The following is a 19,323-nucleotide window of genomic DNA, read 5'->3' on the forward strand; positions in this document are numbered from 1 at the left end:
TACATGAGGTAGCAATCGGCCCCTCTTCCAAAGGGTTCCTGAGGAACACAGAGTCACAGTGTCATCTGTACCAGTGCCGACATTATGGTCTGCTCGCCATGGCAGCCACTGAGCTGGCTCATCAGTTCATCTTTCCCCAGCTCCATTGCATTTGGTGTTAAAAGCTTCTTGAATTCCCCCCCAAAATATAGTGTAGGTTTTCTCTATGAAAGAGAGAGTCATATTTGTTGCAAAAACCTAGTTTGTGTTCCCTTGGATATATAAGATTGAGGGATGATCTGATCGAAGTATTTAAAATGTTAAAAGGATTTGATAGGGTAGATACGGAGAAATTATTTCCTCTGCTGGAGGAATCAAGAAGGAGAGGGCATAATCTTAAAATTGGAGCTCGGCCATTCAAGAGTGAAATCACAAAGCACGTTTTCACACACAGGGTAGTGGAAATCTGGAACTCTCTCCTCTCTTTTCCCCCCCCCGCCAAAGGCTGTGGATGCTGGGACAATTGGAGCTTTCAAGATCAAGATCGATAGATTTTTATTAGTTAAGGGCATCAAGGGATATGGAGCAATGGCAGGTAAATGGAGCTGAGTTACAGATCAGCCATGATCTAATTGAATGGCGGAGCAGACCCGAGGGGCTGCATGGCCTACTCCTGTTCCTATGTGCCTATTTGTAATTAAATTGGCTGCTGTGTTTGTCTGTATAACCTTGTCTACACTTCAAATGTAATTTATTGGCTGTGAAGCGCTTTTAGATGTCCTTACTACTTTTCTTGACTGCCTTGTTTTGAGGGTATATCTCGGTATCAAGGGAAAATGACCTGGACAATCGTTGTCAGATTGTTAATCCACTTGTGAAAGGAATGTGACTGCTTCAATGCAAAGGGTCTCGGGCCTTAGAAAGACTGTAACACTATATTCTCCGTAACAGATGGGCTTGGAAAGTGTAAGATGTCTGTCGCCAGATCACGGCATCAATAATTGCTGCCTCAGGTTCTCGATATACCCACAAGGACAGAGTGCTCTACTTAAACTGCATCAACCAGAAAAACACAAGAAAAAAAAGGAGCACTCCAAAGAAATTCTGAGCTGAAATTTTCCAGTCTCAAGTGAACCGTATAGAATTACATCATTTACTGCACAGAAACGGGCCATTCAGCCCAACAGATCTGTGCTGGTGTTTATGCTTCACGTGAGCTTTCTTTCGCCCTGTTTCCTCTAACCCCATCGGCATATCCTTCTATTCCTTTTTCCCTCGTGTGTTTATCTAGCTTCCCCTTAAAGGCATCTATGCTGTTTGCCTCAACTACTCCATGTGGTAACAAATTCCACATGGTTGGAACCACAAGGTTACCCAGTAACCAGAGCTGAGTGGGTGGTTACATGTATTTTACATTATTACTGTTTTAAGGGCTGTTCAAGCTGTCCCAAGGGTGGCTTCCCAGGAACCTCTTAAATACAGTTACATGGAGTAGTCCTCTTAAGTTTACCGAACAATTCATTACAAAGACTCACAGGGTAGCATCTTTGACTGAGCTGGTGTGATGTTAGGGCTCCATTTCAAGGGAATGATAGGTTACCTACCTTAGTACATCAATCATCAAATTGAATCCCCACACGGAGTGTCCCCACAGGCCTGGCTCAATGTCAGAACGAACCAATGTGCAGGTGCGGTGTCCCCCGATATCATAAGAACAGCGCGTTATGTATCAGCACCGCTGCTAACGTTTGCTGCATGCTGAACAAGTGTCTCCCAGGAGTCAGTTTGACGAGGGCTGCATTTCTGCGGTGTGTGAGGAAGGCTTCCGTTTGAAGAATGAAGATAAACTTACCAAGATGGCTAATCTCTCTGGTCAGCGGGCCCAACTCAGTGTGGGGACAGTTTCTTTGACCGAGCTGGTATAATAAAACTCCATTTCAGGAGCCTCCTTCTTGATATACTTCGTTAGATAGTCATGTCATGGTGCTGAAAGGTTAGGCCTTCCAGTCAGGCTGCTTGCGTACTTGCCCCCCACATGGAGCCTTGTTTCATAACAGCTATGTGGATTATGCTTGTAAATATTATTTGCAAAAATTAAGCTTAATTAACAACCATCATGGGTTTCCTGTGCTAAATTGGGCATTCCACATTGTTTTATAGAATGTCCGAGAGGAAACATAGAAAATAGGTGCAGGAGCAGGCCATTCGGCCCTTCGAGCCTGCACCACCATTCAATAAGATCATGGCTGATCATTCACCTCAGTACCCCTTTCCTGCTTTCTCTCCATACCCATTGATCTCTTTAGTCGTAAGGGCCATAACTAACTCCCTCTTGAATATATCTAACGAACTGGCATCAACAACTCTTTGCAGTAGAGAATTCCACAGGTTCACAATTTTCTGAGTGAAGAAGTTTCTCCTCATCTCGGTGCTAAATGGCTTACCCCTTAATCTTAGACTGTAACCTCTGGTTCTGGACTTCCCCAACATCGGGAAAATTCTTCCTGCATCTAATCCAGTCCCGTTAGAATTTTATATGTTTCTCCCCTCTCATTCTTCTAAACTCCAGTGAATACAGGCCCAGTCGATCCATATGTCAGTCCTGCCATCCCGGGAATCAGTCTGGTGAACCTTCGCTGCACTCCCTCAATAGCAAGAACGTCCTTCCTCAGATTAGGAGACCAGAACTGAACACAATATTCCAGGTAAGGCCTCACCAAGGCCCTGTACAACTGCAGTAAGACCTCCCTGCTCCCATACTTAAATCCCCTTGCCATGAAGGCCAACATGCCATTTGCCGCCTTCACCGCCTGCTGTACCTGCATGCCAACTTTCATATGACTGATGTACCATGACACCCAGGTCTCATTGCACCTCCCCTTTTCCTAATCTGCCGCCATTCAGATAATATTCAGTCTTCATGTTTTTGCCATCAAAGTGGATAACCTCACATTTATCCACATTATACTGCATCTGCCATGCATTTACCCACTCACCTAACCTGTCCAAATCACCCTGCAGCCTCTTAGCATCCTCCTCACAGCTCATACCGCCACCCAGCTTAATGTCATCTGCAAACTTGGAGATATTACACTCAATTCCTTCATCTAAATCATTGATGTATATTGTAAATAGCTGGAGTCCCAGCACTGAGCCCTGCGGCACCCCACTAGTCACTGCCTGCCATTCTGAAAAGGACCCATTTATCCCGACTCTCTGCTTCCTGTCCGCCAACCAGTTCTCTATCCATGTCAATACATTACCCCCAATACCATGTGCTTTAATTTTGCACATCAATCTCTTGTGTGGGACCTTGTCAAAAATCTTTTGAAAGTCCAAATACATCACATCCGCTGGTTCTCCCTTGTCCATTCTACTAGTTACATCCTCAAAATTCTAGAAGATTTGTCAAGCATGATTTTCATAAATCCATGCTGACTTGGACCGATCCTGTCACTACTTTCAAAATCCACTGCTATTTCATCTTTAATTGATTCCAACATTTTCCCCACTACCGATGTCAGGCTAACCGGTCTATAATTCCCCGTTTTCTCTCTCCCGTTTTTTAAAAGTGGTGTTACATTAGCTACCCTCCAGTCCATAGGAACTGATCCAGAGTCGATAGACTGTTGAAAAATGATCACCAATGCATCCACTATTTCTAGGGCCACTTCCTTAAGTAATCTGGGATACAGACTATCAGGCCCTGGGGATTTATCGGCCTTCAATCCCATCAATTTCCCTAACACAATTTCCTGACTAAAAAGGATTTCCTTCAGTTCCTCCTTCTCACTAGATCCTCGGTCCTCTAATATTTTCGGAAGGTTATTTGTGTCTTCCTTCGTAAAAGCAGAACCAAAGTATTTGTTCAATTGGTCTGCCATTTTTTTGTTCTCCATTATAAAGTCACCTGATTCTGATTGCAAGGGACCTACCTTTGTCTTCACTAATCTTTTTCTCTTCACATATCTATAGAAGCTTTTGTAGTCAGTTTTTATGTTCCCAGTAAGCTTCTTCTCATACTCTATTTTCCCCCTCCTAATTAAACCCTTTGTCCTCCTCTGCTGAATTCTAAATTTCTCCCAGTCTTCAGGTTTGCTGCTTTTTTTGGCCAATTTATATGCCTCTTCCTTGGATTTAACACACTCCTTAATTTCCCTTGTTAGCCACGGTTGAGCCACCTTCCCCGTTTTGTTTTCATTCCAGACAGGGATGTACAATTGTTGAAGTTCATCCATGTGATCTTTAAATGTCTGCCATTGCCTATCCACCGTCAACCCTTTAAGTATCATTCGCCAGTTTATTCTAGCCAATTCACGTCTCATACCATCGAAGTTACCTTTCCTTAAGTTCAGAGCCCTAGTCTCTGAATTAATTGTGTCACTCTCCATCTTAACAAAGAGTGCTACCATATTATGGTCACTCTTCCCCAAGGGGCCTCGCACAAGATTGCTAATTAGTCCTTTCTCATTGCACATCACCTAGTCTAGGATGGCCAGCCCTCTAGTTGGTTCCTCGACATATTGATCTAGAAAACCATCCCTAATACACTCCAGGAAATCCTCCTCCACTGTATTGCTACCTGTTTGGTTAGCCCAATCAATATGTCGATTAAAGTCACCCATGATAACTGCTGTACCTTTATTGCACGCATCCCTAATTTCTTGTTTGATGCTGTCCCCAACCTCGCTACTACTGTTGGGTGGTCTGTACACAACTCTGCCCTTTGGTATTCCGCAGCTCTACCCGTACAGATTCCATATCATCCAAGCTAATGTCCTTCCTTACTATTGTGTTAATTTCCTCTTTAACCAGCAACGCTACCCCACCTCCTTTTCCTTTCTGTCTATCCTTCCTGAATGTTGAATATCCCTGGATGTTGAGTTCCCAGCCTTGGTCACCCTGGATACATGTCTCCGTGATGCTAATTATATCATATTTGTTAATAGCTGCCTGCGCAGTTAATTCGTCCACCTTATTACGAATACTCCTCGCATTGAGGCACAGAGCCTTCAGGCTTGTCTTTTTTACACACTTTGTCCCTTTAAAATTTTGCTGTAATTTGGCCCTTTTTGATTTTTGCCTTGGGTTTCCCAGTCCTCCACTTTTACTTTTCTTCTTTCTATCTTTTGCTTCTGCCCCCATTTTACTTCCCTCTGTCTCCCTGCGTATGTTCCCATCCCCCTGCCATATTAGTATAACCCCTCCCCAAGGGAAGACTGTGCACCGTGATAGAAATGTATTTCTATCATAGAAATTCTGACGGGATTGGACAGGTTCGATGCAGGAAGAATGTTCCTGATGTTGGGGAAGTCCAGAACCAGGGGTCACAGTCTAAGGATGAGGAGAAACTTCTTCACTCAGAGAATTGTGAACCTGTGGAATGCTCCACCACAGAAAGTTGTTGAGGCCAGTTCGTTAGATATATTCAAAAGGGAATTAGATGTGGCCCTTACGGCTAAAGGGATCAAAGGGTATGGAGAGAAAGCAGGAATGGGTTACTGAAGTTGCATGATCAGCCATGATCGTATTGAATGGTGGTGAAGGGCCGAATGACCTACTCCTGCACCTACTTTCTATGTTTCTATTGCACCAGCCCATTTAGCATATGTCTACAGATTATTTGACCATGGAAGGCATCGCAACCAAGCCCAATCATGTCCTCCCCTGACTTCCATCATGATAAACTCTCCAGCAAGGACCCCTGGATGACCATGAGGAGTAAGAATCATAGCTCAATGTTGTTTTTCCCTCCCTAATCGATATGCGCTGAGGGTGTCTGTGAACACCCCTACTGGCGCATCAGCTAATTCAGCGCACTCAAGCCATCGGATCCGAGGCGTCTTGTCTGGATGGCTCAATACCAAAGTGTCAGCTCGATTTATGTGTGGAATAGTATGGACAGCTGCACTGGTCATTTATTTGGAGTTGTATGCTGACTGCAGACTGGTACAGAGTGTACACGCCAAGGCCTTGGGATCACATGCCATAATCAATTTGAGGCAGCGTTACTACACTGTCTTCTGAAGCTGCTACTTTCTCCATAATGCATAACCTGTTGTTAAAGTGGTGCCAGTTTTGGTGATAATCTCACTGATGTTTGGTAACAGGATCCTTTAATGACAGTGTGCTGTCTAAATATATCGAAGTATTTTAGCTGATTAACATTCTCAAGGTTAGAGCTATTCATGTCACTTTGTGAGAGGCTTTCTCCAAGAAGATGTCCCAGTGAACCAAATCAAATTAGGTTTTGCTTACACTTAGCCTAAGCTGGTTGGCATCTAGCCATCGAGACTGTTTTACCAGCTTTGAGGTTACCTATCACAAGTATATAGACTCCTAGAAATATGAAGGTAGTTTAAGATAGGTGATTAATGTAAAGGATCATAATTCTATAACATAAAGACAGCAAAAAATATAAGCACTTATATAACAACCTCAGGACGTCCCAAACTGCTTCACAGCTAATGAAGTACCTTTTTGAAGTGTAGTATTCAACTATGAAAGGAATTACAACCAAGCCCAATCATGTCCTCCCCTGACTTCCACCAGAAAGAGCCCCTGGATGATAGTCAGGCACAAGAATCAGCTAAATGTCACAGTTGTAATGTAATGGCACTGTATTGACCAGATAATCTGTTATAAATGTTCGCCAGGACATTGGGGAAAAGTCCCTACTCTTCGGAATAGTGCCGTGGAATCTTTTACGTCTAACTGAGGGGGCGGACCAGTCCCTGATTAAATGTGTCCTCATCCGAAAGACCTCCGACAGTGCAACGCTCCCTTAGCACTGCACTGAAGTACCAGCCTAGATTTTATGCTCAAGTCCCTGGAGTGGGACTTGAACCCACAACCTTCTGACTCAGAGGCGAGAGTGCTACCCACTGACCCATGGCTGAGCCCTAAATTTGAGACTTAAATTGGATGTGTATGGTAGAACCTACATAAGAAATAGGAGCAGGAATAAGCCATATGGTCCCTTGAGCCTGCTCCGCCATTTAATACGATCATGGCTGATCCGATCATGGACTCGGGTCCACATCCCTGCCCACTCCCCATAACCCCTTATTCCCTTATCGGTTAAGAAACTGTCTATCTCTGTCTTAAATCTACTCAATCACCTAGCTTCCACAGCTCTTTGAGGCAGTGAATTCCACAGATTCACAACCTCAGAGAAGAAATTCCTCATCTCAGTTTTAAATGGGTGGCCTCTTATTCTCGGATTATGCACCCTCGTTCTAGTCTCCTGCATTATCATCCACCATGGAGGGACCTTCCCTCCAACAATGAAGTTGGATAATTGAGCTTCCCCAAAATTTGGTCTTGTTTGCACAGTACAGCATGACCCTAGGCACGGGAATATAAATGGATTCAGTACAAATAAAATTGAATTGAATCTTTGAGCTGTGAGGTACCTTTATATTGTGTGCCAGATTGCTGCTGTGCACCGATGGCATCTTGTGAAAGGCTTTGTCCTGCACAAATTGTGGCGGGTAACTGAAATGTTACTTGATGATCCCTGATATATTTAGAAAGAAAGAAAGACTTGGACTTATATAGCGCCTTTCACGACCACTAGACGTCTCAAAGCGGTTTACAGCCAATTAAGTACTTTTGGAATGTAGTCACTGTTGTAATGTAGGAAACGCAGCAGCCAATTTGCGCAAAGCAAGCTCCCACAAACAGCAATGTGATGATGACTATATAATCTGTTTTTTTGTTATGTTGGTTGAGGGATAAATATTGGCCAGGACACCGGGGATAACTCCCCTGCTCTTCTTCGAAATAGCGCCATGGGATCTTTTACATCCACCTGAGAGAGCAGACGGAGCCTCTGTTTAACGTCTCATCCGAAAGATGGCACCTCCGACAGTGCCAGCTGTGGCTCTGTCCTAGTAAGAATGAAACCAGTATCTGAGACTGTCAGATAATCTGAGCTCTTGTCAGTTTTACATAGGATGGCATTTCTGAAAATGTTTTGCCCTATATATAGCCATTGTTATAAGGTAATATGAAAGGTGTCTCCTTGTTGTGATACTGTCTGATATGTGGCTTCAGTTTAAACACCAGGCAGCACTCATTAAAAAATTGGAAAGTTATGATTAAGAATGGAAGTCAGATGGGCGTTTTTCTACCCAGAAGGCAGTAGTATTACTTGGTACCGTATCACCAAATGACTTAGTGTTGGTTTATCTCATATCTTTTATGTTTTTCCGCCTGCGCTGTGGGCCTTGATCCTTCTTGGCTAAGAATAAGTTAATAGGGAAGACTATTTACAACAACAACAACTTGTATTTAAATAGCACCTTTAACATAGTAAAGCATCCCAATGCGCTTCACAGAAGTATTATAAGACAAAATATTTGACATGGAGCCACAAGGAGAAATTAGGGCAGGTGACCAAAAGCTTGGTCAAAGAGGGAGGTTTTGAGAAGTGTCTTGAAGAAGGAAAGAGAGGTAGAGAAGCAGAGAGATTTAGGCAGGGAATTCCAGAGCTTGGGGCCTAAGCAACAGAAGGCATGGCCACCAATGAGCGATTATAATCAGGGATGCTCAAGAAGGTAGAATTAGAATTTAAGCAAGCAATATAAATGGAATCCGGAGACAATTGGATTTCATAAGAAGACCGGTTGATAGGAATAATCTAACAAATTGAAGGGTGGGCTTTTTGGACCAAGTGGCATTTTCCTGTTGCTAAAAATTTTCCACCTGTCCTGGTGTGGATCTTCATCCACAGGAGTGCATGTTGGGAAATTGCCGTCACACAAACCGTGATTTTCTAGCTTTGAAAAATTGTTGGTTATGGGGTGCTTGATTTCCCCGTACGTGCACCCGGTGGGCTAGGCTCCACGCCAGCAACGCTAGTGATTCTCAGCACTGTGACGTAACAGTGTTGTGCATCAGACCAGGTCACTAGATTCTGCCAGCTACTATTCCACAAACTAGCACCAAACTAAGACTAAATAATAAATCCGTGCAGCAAAAATTCTAAGACCTATATGTGCAGTGTACGGTGTATTTATATGAAGTTTGCGGATGGTGTAGCCTAAACAACGACAATGAACATAACCTCGTTCCAGTTTAATTTAACCATTGGCGTTGCCATTTTTCTGCAGGCACGACACACAACATATGGAATCAGGAAATGCTTTCTCTTCCTGTTACAGTGCCAGCTTACTCTGGTCTTCATTCAGGTGGGAAAGTCAATTCTTTCTTTCTTCAATGTTCAACTAGTACTCATCAGTTCTCTACTTTAGCCTCCTAATGTTGCTTCCAAAATGTGACATTCTATTACTTAAAAGTGGCTTAGAAATGCTAATCATTCTTGAGTGTAAGGCTGGAAATTTAAGTAACTGGTAAGACTGTGCTTTACATGTGCATCATTGTGGTGGATCGTGCAGTAATTCACTATTGAGCGCACTCATTTTCTCCGAGCCAAGTTCCTGTCTACTCTGGGCAATGATGCCACTCTCCAACCCCCTGCTCGCGCTCTCCCTGCCCCTGCCCCCTCACTGTCGTCGCTCCCTGCCCCTCCATCGCCCATCCTCTCTTCCCCAGCAAGAGTCACTCAGGAGCCGGAACCATGGTTTTTTTTTTGTCCTTAGCTTCGGGTCATTCCCCAGTTCTACTCCAGCTGATATTGGCTAACTTAGCACAGAGCAGGGATTGTGTTTTAAACCTTTCTGGTCTCCATTGCTCAGTGCCGCACCATGTGTATCACTGAGCCATTGAGTAGATTCTGTTCTGGTCGTCCAGGAATGCTGAGAGTAAAGCCGCGGGATGTGATTGAAAGTGGGGCGTATATTCGGGTGCGTACTGCTTTAGCCATGTGTCTAGTATTATCTGCTGGGTTGTATCACTGACGTAATTGTACACAGCATTTTGTCGTGTTTACTTACCAGTGCTGTGCTGGAGGACATGATGACCCCTCATTAATACTGGGCTCTCTGTGTTTGAGCAGTTTTTGGCCTGTCTGGTTCAGCTGCCTCCACCACTTGGCACCACCGATGTTCTCTGGCTGTCCTGCTTCTGCTATCCATTACTGAGGTAAGTGTGCGCTGTGTGTGCGATCAAAACAACAGCACAAAAAGTAGCTACAAGTTTTCACTGTAATTACCAGGTTGGAAGTGACAGGAATAAACCTAGCAGATTACTGTGATGTGTGAATACAAATTCTGGTGAAAGAATATTTAAAATCTGTGTTCTAATTGTAGAATCGGAATAATGCCGCACAGAATGAGGCCATTTGGCCCGTTGAGCCTCTTTGAAAGAGCTATCCAATTAGTCCCATAACTGTGGAAGTTTTTCCCCTTCAAGTATTTATGCAATTCCCTTTGTAAAGTTGTTATTGATTTCTGCTTCTATCGCCTTTTCAGGCAGTGCATTCCAGAACATAACTCGCTGCATTAAAAAAATTCTCCTCATCCCACCTCTGGTTGTTTTGTCGATTACCCTAAATCTGCGTCCTCTGATTACTGACCCCCTGCCACTGGAAACCATTTCTCCTAATTTACTCTTTCAAACCCCTTCATGATTTTGAACACCTCTATTAAATCTCCCCTTAACCTTTTCTGCACTGAGGCGAACAATGCCAGCTTCTCCAGTCTCTCCACGTTAACGGAAGCCCTGTATCCCTAATAGTAGCGAAGGTTCAGTTCCCAAGCTGTTAGATTACAGATTCTGGTGCAGGCTCCGAAATGTGAGTGGCCATGGTGCTATGCCAATATTATGTGCGCATATTAATTATGACTGACCCGAGAAATGTAGCATATATTCTTGGTTCAATCTGTCCACATCGAGGAGAGGGTTATAGTCCCCTTGTTAAGCAGTTTATTGTATCCCGCTGCAGGCTGTGATTCACTTTATTGATTACATTGTAATGTACGGAATGGACTGGGAACTGATTGTATCAGTGGATAATTACCTGGAGAAACAGTTGATCGAGCGGCAGGAGAGGGATGTATTCCTTGGACACTGGGGCCAGTCATATGAACCGCAGGGATCTTTTCCCCATCTTTTACTTTCCCTGTGTAAATAGGGTTGAAATGACATGAATTAAGTTTAGTGAATAGCTATCTATTACTTTAACTCATGGAAATCTTTTCAAGCATTTTTCATATTCTATACCAGTAGAAGCAGTGTTTTATTTCCAGCGCTGTTTCTCTGCAGGTGTGTGAGCAGTCGGTGATGTGTGTGAGCTTCTAGTAGAATATGGGTTTGCATTTGGACTGCAGCTGTCATCATGCTGAAGGATGGGAATGCTTGGGAGCAAGTCATTTTCCTCAATTTTAAGCCATTGATGTGCCTAGGTCAGATGCAGTAGAGATCTCCCCCTGCACTGTATCCAAGAAGGTGTCCAATGCCTCTAAGTTCTCCATTTCTCGTTGGATCTCATTACATCAAACTGAACTTGCCAGGTCTTAAGTGCTGTGGAATCTTATCGACTAGGCGCTGCGTTGGAGGCAGTTCAGAGAAGGTTCACTAGGTTGATTCCTGAGCTGAAGGGGTTGCCTTATGAAGAAAGGTTGAGCAGATTGGGCCGATACCCATTGGAGTTTAGAAGAATGAGAGGTGATCTTATTGAAAACGTATAAGATTATGAGGGGGCCTGACAGGGTAGATGCAGAGAGGATGTTCCCCCTTGTGGGGGAATCTAGTACTAGGGGGCATAGTTTCCAGAATCAAGGGTCGCCCATTTAAAACGGAGATGAGGAGGAATTTCTTCTCTCAGTGTTGTGAATCTTTGGAATTGTCTACTCCCAGAGAGCTGTGGAGGCTGGGTCATTGAATATATTTAAGGTGGAGCTACAGATTTTTGAATGATAAGGGAGTCGAGGATTATGGGGAGCGGGCGGGGAAGTGGAGTTGAGGCCAAGATCAGATCAGTCGTGATCTTATTGAATGGCAGAGCAGGCTTGAGGTGCCAAATGGCCTATTCCTGCTCCTATTTGTTATGTTCATGTGTAGAGCCTACCTAAACTTATTTCAGTTTAGGATTACTGGCAGCCATCAGAGAGAGGAGACTGTCACTTCTCAATCAGAACATATAAGTTTCTGAGGGGGTTTGACAGGATAGATGCTGAGGAGTTGTTTTCCCTGGCTGGTGAGTCTAGCACTACGGGTCACAGTCTCAGGATAAAGGGTCAGCCATTTAAGAGATGAGGGATTTCTTCACTCGGAGGGTTGTGAATCTTTGGAATTCTCTACCACCAAGAGCTGTGGATGCTCAGTCGTAAGTGCATTCAAGGCCGAGATAGATTGATTTTTGGACTCAAAGAATCAAGGGATATGGGGGGTAGGGCAGGAAAATGGAATTGAGGGCGATGATCACCCATGATCTTGAATGGTGGAGCAGGTTCGAGGGACCGTATGGCCTACTCCTGCTCCCAATTTCTATCTTCTGTTCTTTTCTTATCTGAATTGCATTCCAAACCAGTGAGCTGAAGCTTGGTGTTTTGGTCTGTTGCACTACCCCACATAGGTTTTTAAAATTAATGGACAGTGCTTTTGGAGGGCTCAGAAATGGGAGCCAATCTTTAGCTCGTTGGGTGAGAGCCGTATCCTCGTTAACTGTATTCATTAAAGTGTCAAATTTTCCAAAACTACCTGTCGTCCATGGCCCTGGGTGATCTACATAGGTTCACGTACAATATTTAAGCAGGAGCCTTACTCACCCTTCACCCCTGTGCTCACTGACCGACATTGGTACCTGCAATTTTAAAATTCTCATCCTTGTTTTCAAATCCCTCCATTGTCCTTGCCCCTCCCTATTTCTAACCTCCTCCAGACTCTCAACCCTCCCAGCTATCTGCACTCCTCTAATTCTGGCCTCTTGAGCAACCCTGATTTTAATCGCTTCTCCATTGGTGGCAGTGCCCTCAGCTGCCAAGGCCCTAAGCTCTGGAATTCCCTGCCTAAACCACTCAGCCTCTCCATGTCTCTCTCCTCCTTTTAAAACGCACCTTAAACCCTGCTTCTTTACCCTAATATATCCTTATGTGGCTCAGTGTCAAATTTTATTTTATAATGCTCCTGTGAAGCGCCTTGGGGATGTTTAACGATGTTAAAGGCGCTATATAAATACAAGCTGTTGTTAAGTGTCTGAGCTTTTTGACTTTGTGGGTAAGTTTGTTGTGTGATATAGAGGCCTGTAGGTCGCGTATAAACACGTACAGACACAGCACCAATCACGCATTGACGTTAGCTGCAGTTGTATCGAGCTCTGGTTAGACCGCATCTGGAGTACTCCATTCAGTTCTAGGCACTGCACCTCAGGGAGGATATATTGGCCTTGGAAGGGGAGCAGTGCAAATTCACCAGAATGGTATGGGGGCTAAAAGGGTTAAATTCTGAGGATAGGTTGTATAGATTAGGCTTGTATTTCCTGGAGTGTCAAAGATCAAGGGGTGATCTAATTGAGGCGTTTAAGATAATTAAAGGATTGGATGGATAGAGAGAAACTATTTCCTCTGGTGGGCCTCCAGACACGGGGACATAGACTTAAAATTAGAGCTGGGCCATTCAGGGGTGAGGTCAGGAAGCATTTCTTCGCATTAAGAGTAGTGGAAATCTGGTAAACTCTCCCCCAAAAAGCTGTTGAGGCTGGGGGGCATCAATTGAAAATTTCAAAACTGAGATTGAAAGGTTTTTGTTCGTTAAGAGCCTTAAGGGTTAGCGAGCCAAGGCGGATCAATGGAGTTAAAGATGATCAGCCATGAAAAACTTGAATTACAGAATAGGCTTGAGGGAATGTATGGCCTACTCCTGTTCCTATGTTCAGAACCAAAACTCCACAGAACCAGTAAATTGACTGATGGATGGGCATTGGAACTGGCGGGCAGACTAGTTGATTCTGCATCGTTCTGTGGGATGGGAGGTTGGCTGTTTTCCTCGCCGTCCTCTAGTTGGGGAGTTTGCCACATTCAGGAATGAAACAGAGAGCACTGTCTACTTTTTGCGCACGAACATCAATCTTTTAGAAACATAGACTTAGAAAATAGGTGCAGGAGTAGGCCATTCGGCCCTTGGAGCCTGCACCACCATTCAATGAGTTCATGGCTGAACATGCAACTTCAGTACCCCATTCCTGCTTTCTCGCCATACCCCTTGATCCCCCTAGTAGTAAGGACTAAGGAATATATTTAGTGAATTGGCTTCAACAACTTTCTGTGGTAGAGAATGCCACAGGTTCACCACTCTCTGGGTGAAGAAGTTTCTCCTCATCTCAGTCCTAAATGGCTTACCCCTTATCCTTAGACTGTGACCCCTGGTTCTGGACTTGTCCAACATTGGGAACATCCTTCCTGCATCTAACCTGTCTAAACCCATCAGAATTTTAAACGTTTATATGAGATCCCCTCTCATTCTTCTGAACTCCAATGAACACAAGCCCAGTTGATCCAGTCTTTCTTGATATGTCAGTCCCGCCATCCCGGGAATCAGTCTGGTGAACCTTTGCTGCACTTCCTCAATAGCAAGAATGTCCTTCCTCAAGTTAGGAGACCAAAACTGTACACAATACTCCAGGTGTGGCCTCACCAAGGCCCTGTACAACTGTAGTAACACCTCCCTGCCCCTGTACTCAAATCCCCTCGCTATGAAGGCCAACATGCCATTTGCTTTCTTAACCGCCTGCTGTACCTGCATGCCAACCTTCAATGACTGATGTACCATGACACCCAGGTCTCGTTGCACCTCCCCTTTTCCTAATCTGTCACCATTCAGATAATAGATAAAAGTGGATAACCTCACATTTATCCACATTATACTTCATCAGCCATGCATTTGCCCACTCACCTAACCTATCCAAGTCACTCTGCAGCCTCATAGCATCCTCCTCGCAGCTCACACTGCCACCCAACTTAATGTCATCTGCAAATTTGGAGATACTACATTTAATCCCCTCGTCTAAATCATTAATGTACAATGTAAACAGCTGGGGCCCCAGCACAGAATCTTGCGGTACCCCACTAGTCACTGCCTGCCATTCTGAAAAGTACCCATTTACTCCTACTCTTTGCTTCCTGTCTGACAACCAGTTCTCAATCCACGTCAGCACACTACCCCCAATCCCATATGCTTTAACTTTGCACATTAATCTCTTGTGTGGGATCTTGTCGAAAGCCTTCTGAAAGTCCAAATACACCACATCAACTGGTTCTCCCTTGTCCACTTTACTGGAAACATCCTCAAAAAATTCCAGAAGATTTGTCAAGCATGATTTCCCTTTCACAAATCCATGCTGACTTGGACCTATCATGTCACCTCTTTCCAAATGCGCTGCTATGTCATCCTTAATAATTGATTCCATCATTTTACCCTCTACTGATGTCAGGCTGACTGGTCTATAATTCCCTATTTTCTCTCTCCCTCCTTTTTTAAAAAGTGGGGTTACATTGGCTACCCTCCACTCCATAGGAACTGATCCAGAGTCTATGGAATGTTGGAAAATGACTGTCAATGCATCCGCTATTTCCAAGGCCACCTCCTTAAGTACTCTGGGATGCAGTCCATCAGGCCCTGGGGATTTATCGGCCTTAAATCCCATCAATTTCCCCAACACAATTTTCTGACTATTCAGGATTTCCCTCAGTTCCTCCTTCTTACTAGACCCTCTGACCCCTTTTATATCCGGAAGGTTGTTTGTGTCCTCCTTAGTGAATACCGAACCAAAGTACTTGTTCAATTGGTCTGCCATTTATTTGTTCCCCGTTATGACTTCTCCTGATTCTGACTGCAGGGGACCTACGTTTGTCTTTACTAACCTTTTTCTCTACATATCTATAGATGCTTTTGCAGTCTATTTTAATGTTCCCTGCAAGCTTCCTCTCGTACTCTATTTTCCCTGTCCTAATCAAACCCTTTGTCGTCCTCTGCTGAGTTCTAAATTTCTCCCAGTCCCCGGGTTCGCTGCTATTTCCGGCCAATTTGTATGCCACTTCCTTGGCTTTAATACTATCCCTGATTTCCCTTGATAGCCACGGTTAAGCTACCTTCCCTTTTTAATTTTTACGCCAGACAGGGATGTACAATTGTTGCAGTTCATCCATGCGGTCTCTAAATGTCTGCCATTGCCCATCCACTGTCAACCACTTAAGTATCATTTGCCAATCTATCCTAGCCAATTCACGCCTCATACTTTCAAAGTTACCCTTCTTTAAGTTCTGGACCATGGTCTCTGAATTAACTGTTTCATTCTCCATCCTAATGCAGAATTCCACCATATTATGGTCACTCTTCCCCAAGGGGCCTCGCACAACGAGATTGCTAATTAATCCTCTCTCATTACACAACACCCAGTCTAAGATGGCCTCCCGCCTAGTTGGTTCCTCGACATATTGGTCTAGAAAACCATCCCTTATGCACTCCAGGAAATCTTCCTCCACTGTATTGTTTCCAGTTTGGTTAGCCCAATCTATGTGCATATTTAAGTCACCCATGATAACTGCTGCACCTTTATTGCATGCACCCCTAATTTCCTGTTTGATGCCCTCCCCAACATCAATACTACTGTTTGGAGCTCTGTACACAACTCCCACTATCGTTTTCTGCCCTTTGGTATTCTGTAGCTCCACCCATACCGATTCCACATCATCCAAGCTAATGTCTTTCCATACAATTGCATTAATTTCCTCTTTAACGAGCAACGCCACCCCACTTCCTTTTCCTTTCTATCTATCCTTCCCAAATGTTGAATACCCTTGGATGTTGAGTTCCCAGCCTTGGTCACCCTGGAGCCATGTCTCCGTGATGCCAACCACATCGTATCCGTTAACTGCTATCTGCACAGTTAATTCGTCCACCTTATTCCGAATACACCTCGCATTGAGGCACAGAGCCTTCAGGCTTGCCTTTTTAACACACTTTAACCCTTTCAAATTTTGTTGTAAAATGGCCCTTTTTGTTTTTTGCCTTGGGTTTCTCTGCCCGCCACTTTTACTCTTCTTTCTGTCTTTTGCTTCTGTCTCCATTTTATTTCCCTCTGTCTCCCTGCATTGGTTCCCATCTCCCTGCCATATTAGTTTAACTCCTCACCAACAGCACTAGCAAACATTCCCCCGAGGACATTGGTTCCGGTCCTGCCCAGGTGCAGACCATCCGGTTTGTACTGGTCCCACCTCCCCCAGAACCGGTTCCAATGCCCCAGGTATTTGAATCCCTCCCTGCTGCACCACTGCTCAAGCCACGTATTCATCTGAGCTATGCTGCGATTCCTACTCTGACTAGCACGTGGCACTGGTAGCAATCCTGAGGTTACTACTTTTGAGGTCCTACTTTTTAATTTAACTCCTAGCTCTCTGAATTCGTCTCGTAGGACCCCATCCCATTTTTTTACTTCTGTCATTGGTACCTATATGCACCACGACAACTGGCTGTTCACCCTCCCTTTTCAGAATGTCCTGCACCTGCTCAGAGACATCCTTGACCCTTGCATCAGGGAGGCAACATCCCATCCTGGAGTCTCGGTTGCGGCTGCAGAAACACCTATCTATTCCCCTTACAATTGAATCCCCTATCACTATCGCTCTCCCACTCTTTTTCCTGCCCTCCTGTGCAGCAGAGCCCGCCACGGTGCCATGAACCTGGCTGCTGCTGCTCTCCCCTGATGAGTCATCCCCCTCAACAGTACCCAAAGCTGTGTATCTGTTTTGCAGGGGGATGACCGCAGGGGACCCCTGCACTACCCTCCTTGCACTGCTCTTCCTGTTGGTCTTCCATTCCCTATCTGGCTGTGTACCCTTTCCCTACGGTAAGACAAACTCACTAAATGTGCTATTCACATCATTCTCAGCATCGTGCATGCTCCAGAGTGAATCCACCCGTAGCTCCAGTTCCGCACCCTTGATTGAGGAGTGATACAGACGAGATGGAAATTATTTCAAACTCCAAATGCGCTCTGGGCTAAGAAAATTACAACAGACTCTCGAGTGCGAACAGTGGCGTTGAGGCAGTGGAGGTTAAATGTGTTAGAAAATAAGCAAGCAAAAAAGTCATCATCCCAAACTGTGATTTTATTGTCAGTTTTGTTTTGTCGTCAGCGTTGCTCTGTTGATGAAACCGCCAGACAGTTCTGTGATGACGGCGGCGACGGGAAAAAACTTTGTATCCATTCCAAAAAAGGTGAGACTCCTTGGAAAGGTGCAAGACCCTGCCTGCATTTTACGATAGGAGACTGAGCTACCAATCTTGGAAGCATTCCCCGTTAAAAATAGGGGAGCGTTTATACGGTTAGCCATATGTTGTATTGAACATAATTATCTGGAATTTGGCTTTGTGTGTAAATCTCTGTTAATTTGCCTTATCTACAAAATCTTGTGTACCGCCCACATCCTGCTTTGGAACATGTCCGCAGCGCAAATCTGTCGTGATTGATTCTTCAGCTATAAATGCTTTTCCGTTATCCACTCGCTTCAAGGTGTCCCACCACACCCCTTACAAACACCCTCTGATTCGGTGAGCAGTTTCACGAGAATGCTGCTGGTTTAGTTTAAAAACACATTTTCCTAAATGTGCCTGCAACATGGTGCTTTTTATTTTGTAAGGTCCCTCCCAGGTTAAATCCACTGTTAAGACTGCACTGCTATACCGATGCTGCATCAAAACCAATGGATATGTGCTGACCTTCCTTAATGGCTAACTTCATAGATGCAAACACCTCTCCCAATGTAGAACTGAGACAAGCAGACCGGGAAGGTCCTGGTTCAATCCCCGGTCTGTGCAGGGTTGATTGATTCTAGTTCATCATCATAAGCAGTCCCTCGGGATCGAGGATGGCTTGTTGCTCAATGATTCAGTATCTCTAGTTTTGGGGCAAACTACAGCCAGCCTTTCCACCCTTCATCGCGGACATTTGGATGTTGGGTGGGGACAGGATTGGGCCTAGTTTCCAGTTTTGCTCCCTGCACATGGTAGGGATTATTGAGGCTCTATAGAACCTACTGAGGGGAATAAACAGAATGGTAAAAGAAAGCAAGACTTGCATTTATATAGCGCCTTTCACAACAACCGGAGGACGTCTCAAAGCGCTTTATAGCCAATAAAGTACTTATTGGAGTGTAGTCACTGTTGTATTGTGGGAAACGCGACGGCCAATTTGCGCACTGCAAACTCCCACAAACAGCAATGTGATAAAATAACCAGATAACCTGGATTGAGGGATAAAGATTGGCCAGGATACCAGGGATAACTCCCCTGCTCTTTGAAATAGGATCTTTTACGTCCACCCAGGCCTTGATTTAACGTCTCGTCCAAAAGATGGCATCTCTGACAGTGCAGCACTCCCTCAGCACTGCATTGGAGTGTAAGCCTAGATTTATGTGCTCAAGTTCCTGGAGTGGGGCTTGA

The 19,323-nt window shown here is 44.5% G+C and overlaps 1 protein-coding gene across 6 annotated transcripts in view; it reads left to right on the plus strand.

The window, feature by feature from the left end:
- The window catches only part of tmem94 (transmembrane protein 94), a 168,550-nt gene that overhangs the window by 127,502 nt on the left and 21,725 nt on the right, over positions 1 to 19,323 (plus strand). For 5 of the 6 annotated variants that reach the window (XM_070857485.1, XM_070857484.1, XM_070857482.1 and 2 more), the window contains 3 exons: positions 9,096 to 9,173; positions 9,941 to 10,026; positions 18,018 to 18,099. In XM_070857485.1, coding sequence (XP_070713586.1) covers positions 9,096 to 9,173; positions 9,941 to 10,026; positions 18,018 to 18,099 — 246 coding nt within the window. The remainder of the gene's footprint in view (positions 1 to 9,095; positions 9,174 to 9,940; positions 10,027 to 18,017; positions 18,100 to 19,323) is intronic. The other variant, XM_070857487.1, reaches the window with a different exon arrangement.

Source organism: Pristiophorus japonicus, chromosome 16, assembly GCF_044704955.1.
Source record: "Pristiophorus japonicus isolate sPriJap1 chromosome 16, sPriJap1.hap1, whole genome shotgun sequence".
In the NCBI taxonomy this organism is placed as follows: domain Eukaryota; kingdom Metazoa; phylum Chordata; class Chondrichthyes; family Pristiophoridae; genus Pristiophorus; species Pristiophorus japonicus.